At 44.1% G+C, this 6,796-nt stretch overlaps 1 protein-coding gene across 1 annotated transcript in view; it reads left to right on the top strand.

Moving 5' to 3' along the window:
- The first annotated feature begins 49 nt into the window (after positions 1–49).
- Positions 50–6,796, top strand: part of galnt16 (UDP-N-acetyl-alpha-D-galactosamine:polypeptide N-acetylgalactosaminyltransferase 16) — a 33,962-nt gene continuing 27,215 nt past the window's right edge. Inside the window, exon 1 of the mRNA XM_020604186.1 lies at positions 50–521. Coding sequence (XP_020459842.1) covers positions 333–521 — 189 coding nt within the window. The 5' untranslated portion in view covers positions 50–332. The remainder of the gene's footprint in view (positions 522–6,796) is intronic.

Raw genomic sequence — 6,796 nt, 5'->3', positions numbered from 1 at the left:
CTGGAATTGCGCCCTCAGCTGCTGAATGCAGATTGAACATCTCTCCTCGGAGGAGCCAGAGGATGGATGATGTGTGAATGTACGTGAGTGTGTCATCGTGGGTGTTTGTGTGAAGGGGGATGATATGACTCGGCGCTAGGACCGTGGCTCAGTCAGTGCGCAAATCCCAGCAGAGAGCCAGCGCTCCGGCAGAAGAGTCTGTTCTCGGGGAGACAGAGGCTGTCTGTGTGCGCTGCGGCTCAACCCATCACTGGCGAGGAGGCTGCACCTTCTGCCGCGGACGGACCTGAACCAGCAGGGCTCGCCTCCGGAGCCCTCCATATGGGCTCACCATGCGCAGGATACGGGCCAACGCCATCGCGATTCTGACCGTTGCTTGGATCCTGGGGACGTTTTATTACCTGTGGCAGGACAACAAGCCCCAGTCGTCGTCGTCACAGACCCGCGGCAGGGGCCATGGGCAGAAGGTGGTCCCAGGTCGGCTGGAGATCCACCGGGACGACAGGACCATCCCGCTGATTGTGAGTGAGCGCTGCTGTGGGGAATAAAGGGGGAAGGAGAGCGGTGCTGCACACGGTGCCGTCGCTGGAGGCGCCGAGCTGCAGGAGAGTGTGTGCTGCATATTGATGTGCATGTGTGGGAAACCTGGGATGATGAGGGTGGGGGTGGTGGTGGTGGTGCACAGCTGGGGCAATACATTGCGTTAACGGACATGTATTTCCTTCAGCACCGTCCACCTCCCGCGCAAAACACAATTATTCTACAGGCTGTGGAATCAGCAACATGTCTGTCTGTGGGTTTTGCCCCGAGCCCGAGAGAACCACAAGTACCCGTAAGAGGCTTTGCGTAAGTCCTGTGTGCAAACGCCTCGTAAACCACCTTAAGCTGAGACCTTTCTTGGATTGCAAATGTGAAGTAAAAAAAAACAAAACACGAGCTTTAACGAGAGGCATCCTTCCACTAATGCCTCTGCGCTACGGGCTGTTATTACAGCCCTATCGCAGTCAGGTCAGGTCTGTATTCGCCCGCTGTTGTCCGCGCCAGCGCTAGGAGTGAAAGGTGTGGTGGTCGTCAGGTCGGGCTTGCAGCAACACAACCTACAGTGTAAAGCGGTTTGAACAGGGTGTGTTGGCAGTGTATCTGCAGGATCCATGCCAGCTCAGATCAGGAGATCTGGGGTCTCATTTATAAACGTGGCGTGCGCACAAAACAGGGACTGAAAGTGGCGCACGTCACTTCCCATGCACAGGGTTCGATCTGTAAAACCCAAACTTAACGGGAGAATGTGTGCACCTGTAAGTAAACTGACCCCTGTGTGCGCACATCCTGGAGACAAGGGGAACTGGCAGAGAGATGATGAACTGAAGTCAGACAGTAGAAATTAAATGTGAGAGGAACGACTACTGTATAAGTATTGATGCCTCACACACATTTAATTTCAGCTCATATGATACGTTAGATCCACGTTATCGTGAAGATTAAACCCAGCAGGGCTATTTGTGCTTGAGAATTGTTTCATAAACACGTCTTTTAAAATCTTAATTTGTTATCACTTGTCCACTCCTTGAATAAATGAGATTCTTTATTTCGCACATTCAATACAAATAAGCGCATCAAGGTAAAACACCCTCAAATCGTCAAGCAACACAGATGACGTACATGTTGGTCAAGGAGTAGAAAGATGCAGTGTCCCTTTAGATCTGGACACCGTTTGGCCCTGTCCCACCGACATAGTTACAGGAGCAGCAACTTGTTGCTACTCACTCGGATTCTTTTTGTTAGTGATCCTGCTGCTTTATCCACTAAGTGAAGTCGTTTTCCTGGTGTCCACCTTCCCGACAAGTGTCTCCATGTCTGAGTAGCTACGCTTCTTCTTTTCTCACCTTTATGGTTAAAACGCTCGTGCATGAGACGGGATATAAAGCGGGCATTGCTTACATGTGTGCGTACGCACGGTTTTATGAGTCTGAATATTTTTTTGTATACACCATTTGTAGCTTTTGGGCGCTCGTACACTTTTAGTACAGTTTTCTAAATGAGAGCCCTGACCTTCTTGGCTCCAGGGTTCCCTGTTGCATTAAGTGCAGAGAGATATAAGGCCTGGTCAAAGCGCGTGTTTGGCCTGTAAACAGGGACAAAGTGAGGAGGACTGAAGGGATACTTGATTAGTTATATAACGTTTGTCAGTTTTAAATTAATAAATGTGGAATTTTACAGAAAAAAACACATGTAAACCTCCTTAGTGTTACCAAAATGTGTCAGTTTAGGGCAAAAACATGTTTTTCTCTCTGCAGCTGCTACTACCATTCCATTACCAAGCTGACAAATTAATTAAACATGTCTCTCCAATTTGTTGAACAAATATGTGCTGTGGAGGGAATACAACGCACTGGAGACTCTTTCTCAGTTTACTGGGTCAAACAAATGGTCTCGGCTGGGAATGTGTGCCAACATGTCACGATGTTTCGTTCCAGCAGTAGCAGAATCATTAAAACACTGTTGACAGGATTTAAACATTCAAAGCAAATGCCCAGCGGTGGAGCTGCTGTGGCATTTAGGCCTGCTTCAACAGCCTTGTTGTGTGTAAATAAAAAGAGGAAACTGGTCTGCGTCAGCTTGAGAGCACAGGCCAAGAGTGTGGGGATGATCAGAAGATGCAAATATGGAACCAGTTTGAATAATTGGAGCAAACGATTGTAGTGAAACGAGAGATGTGTCATCTCTGCAGGACAGTTCAACTGCTGGTGAACCACAAATATGCAGTATTTTTAATCAGATGGCTCTTTGAACTGTGTGTTGCCAGGTCTTTTGTTGTGTCGTGTTCGGTTTGCTCGGCGGGGTCGTTCACCTCTGTCACCAGACAATCTCCTCACTGTCATTTGTTCTGGTAACCTGAGCTCCAGCAGTTCACCCAGACCTGGCTGCTTTCCTTCGCCCTCCCTTCTTTCTGTCCTTCCATTAATCCTTCCTTTCCTTCTTTGTTCTGTCAGTCTTCCTTCCAATTTCCATCCTTCCCATCTCTTTTATCATTTTGTCCTTCCCTCTTCCTCTGTTCTTTTTCCTCTTCTCTTGTTTTTTTCCTTTATTCTTCTGTCAGTCTCTTTGATTATTTATTCATTTGCCATTTTCTTTTCATCTGTCACTCCTTCCTTTCTTCGAGAATTTATATTACCCTTCTCTCCTTCCGTCTTACTCTGTTCTTTCCTTTCTTCCTCCCACCCCCTTTTCTCTTGTCTTTCCCTCTTATGCTTCACCTCTTTTCTTTCCATTCTTCCTTCTTATGCTTTCCTCTTTTTATCTTATTTATATTCTTCCATTTCCCATTCTGCTTCTTTCTTCCTTTCATCTTTTCCTTTCCTTCATTCATCCTTTGCTTCCCTTGTGTTTGTATTTAGTCCTTCTATCCTCTTTTACTATTTGTTTGCCCTTTATCTTTCTTGCCTGTTTGACAATGCTTCTTTTTCTCCTCTTCCTTCTCTTTCCTTCCGTTCTTCACCCCTTTTCTTCCCTTTCTTTCCTTTGTCATCCGCCCTTTCATCATTGTTTCATTTCTTTTATTTAGTCCTGCTCTTCTATTTCTTTTTCTTTCCTTTGTTTCCTTCACATTCTTCCCTCAACCCCTCTTCCTTTTTCCTTCTCTTCATGTTCTCTCACTCTTTTCTCTCTCTCTTTTCCCCCATAAGTCCGTTCATTAGCAGCATTTAATTCACTAATGACATCATCTATGAAATCTGTTTTCACTGGCTCCATTTCCTTTGAGTGGTCAAATTTCCCAGCGTCACTCTTCAGTCTCTTCCTGCAGTAACCGAGAGCGCGTGAACGCCGTCCTCACTTTAATTCTATTTTAACATTTACATTAATCGGCAGCTGCATCTGTTGTCATGGCTTCAACATCAGCAGGTGACATGTTGTAAACAGGCGTGGAACCATGTCCAGCTAATCAATCCAGTTTGTCTCGTGTGTTTTCACGTGGTCGGTCTGGTTTTCTAAACATGGATGCAGAGTAATTTCCCACATTTCCATCCGATGTGAAGTCGTTCTCAGTGCTCGTCCTTCGGCCCAGTTTTTGACTCATGTGCTTTTTCTGACTAAACCAGCAACAGTTTTTTCATTCAACATGAGGCCATATAAACACATCATAATGGGTTAAATGTGCCGTTAACAGTCTCATCTGAGCTTGGATTAGCCACGTTTTCCATTACAGTAATGCATATACAATTTTAAGTTGTTAAACCATCAGAGACACTGAAAGATTTGGCAACTTTCTGATACCTAAACACATCATTCCTCTGTCATTTCAAGCCCCTGACAGTGTGGTTTCATATTTAAAATATTTATAACATGAAGTAGTCATTACAAATGTGCAACAATTAGAGTTAAAGTTCAGGAGAACAAATTCAATATGGCGCTGCTCGGCTCTTTTGTGTGTATGTCATCTGCTGAGAATCAAAGTCTCTGCCTGTCCACAGGCCTAACACAGTAACTACAGCATGACATGCAGCATGTGTATATAGGTCTGTACACTTCTGGCTGGTAAATTAGTAAAAGAAGGAGAATGCAGTAGTTTCCTGGTGGGATGACATGTAAACAGGTCATAGATGGGACTCAAACCCACCACATCACCACTACAAGATCTGATGTGCCACGTGTGCTCTGAGGGACTCCATCACCTGTCAGTACAGACTCCGAGCCGCAGCAGTGCCCTCCGGCCATGCAGTCAGGCAGATTGGACTCATGTCTGACTTCTTGTAACTTTTAACTGGAATTGAAAGAGGCAGCAGATGTGTTCATCTTCCAGATGAGGTTCATGGTTCATTCAGTGACAGAGCCTCAAATTGCCTTAAGTTATTTTGGTCTTATTGTTCTCAGATACCATTTTTTTGATGTTTAGTCATGGCGATACTTGCAGAGGGGTAGAAGATGCAAGACTGTATAAGGAGATCAGACGTGTGAAGAATGAAACCCCTCCAATAATACTGCTGGTCTCAGGGGACCAGCTGAAATTTAAGCCATGGTGAAAGAACAGTGATTACTGTTGATGGTGATGTGAAGTTAGGTGAGAGTATTATCACATAAGCACTGAATAAGTAAGATATACCTGCCAGACGTGTCCATGTGTTTTCCTGACTTTTAGTTCATAGCCTGACTCTGTCATCTTAAGCCGTCTTTTCGCTGCCACCACAAACCTTCCCCTACTCAGGCCAGCTGGCCGCTACTGGCCCATTTGTGTATCTATTGCACAGCGTGGACATTGCTCTTGCAGAGAGCGTTGTGTCTTCTGTGTGACCAGAATGAACATGAACAGCAGGAACGCAACAGAGCAAACGTGGATTTGACAAACCTAGCTCTTGTATCGGCTTCCTTGTATTTCTTCATAATATGCTGCCATCTTCTAATTCTTTCTTTCTCTTTAAAGACGACGGGTCTCCTTTTTCAGCTGAGACACTTCCTGTGGCTCAAGTTTTCTCTGCCAATCAGAATGTAGTCAGCCAGGTTGGCAGTGGAGGAGTGCACTTCAGTACCTAAGAGCAGGGCCATAAATCACACTTTTCAGCGTGGCTCCTAGTGGCAGAGGGATAGAAGCAATCTTGTACTGATAAATATAGCTATGACATGTCCTTTCCTGGATTCCTTGAAACTTCTAGGGGTTGAGCTGTTCCTCTGGAGAGACCAAAAATGAGGTCACACTCATTTCAACCTGGTCAAGTAGTTTTTGCTTAATTCTCCAGCTACACTGAACTTTCATAAATCAGTACAGAGCAAAGCTCCATCCTTTCTTTTCCTCTTTTCTCCTTCCATTCTTCTGTCCATCTTGCCATTGCTTCTCTTTGATGAGGGCTACTGTCATCTGCCTTTAACCTCTCACTCGCTGTCCCTGGCTGACAACGAATGCTAAACCCTCTTGTGGGGAAAATTTATATTCTGGTTTGATGACCATTTTGTCCTGTTAGCACTGAGAAAGATGGCCAGGATAAAACAATAACATTTACATTTTAATCATTTGACTGATACCTTTTCTCAGACTGGCTTAAAAGTTAGTGCAATAGAAGAATAAAATGTAGACAAGTGTTGTCGCAGCAGGATTCTGCAGCCACAGCAGAGAAGGTGGTGAAAAAGTGTCAAACTCATTCATAACCTTGGAAAATAAAACAAAACGAATAAAAAGGTTGATACTCAGGGTCCGTTTAGTAGTTTAAACACATCTGGCTTCAGGCCCGGCCCTAACCAATTTGGTGCCCTAGGCAAGATTTCAGGTGGCGCCCCGTTGCATCGCAGTAAATTCCACTGCTAGTGTATATACTCATAAGAAACGTAACAGCTTTGTCTTGGACATTCTTTTATTTAAATAAAGCAATTGCACCTTCAAAATGCTTAGAAAGAATTAAAGAAACAAATACAAAAAAATGAACTGAACATATGAAATACAATATAAATATCTTACATAAAGTACCTATTAATACTCCCAAAATAAAAAGTGTAAACTATAAATACGGCACTGTGCAAAATAAGATATTAAAGAAACGAGTAGGCACAAAAAAATACAAGGATTTAAATAAAAATAAAAAGATGATCTTACAAAGACCTCTAGTGGTGTTTTTGGTACTGCCGTAACTTAAAAACTACACCATCACCTCCTCAATCTCACATAACCTGCTACAGCTTTACTCTCCTGGTTTTTCTTGCAGCAAAGTCATCTACAACATCATCATATGACAACTGATTTGAGACCACATGGTTTATGCTTATAATGGCAAGTCCACTGAGACGTTCTTGCATCATAGTAGATCTCAGGTAA

Source organism: Monopterus albus, unplaced genomic scaffold, assembly GCF_001952655.1.
Source record: "Monopterus albus unplaced genomic scaffold, M_albus_1.0 scaffold64.1, whole genome shotgun sequence".
Classification (NCBI taxonomy): domain Eukaryota; kingdom Metazoa; phylum Chordata; class Actinopteri; order Synbranchiformes; family Synbranchidae; genus Monopterus; species Monopterus albus.
Note: the sequence above shows the minus strand (reverse complement) of the source record. Positions and strands in the feature narration are given on the sequence as shown.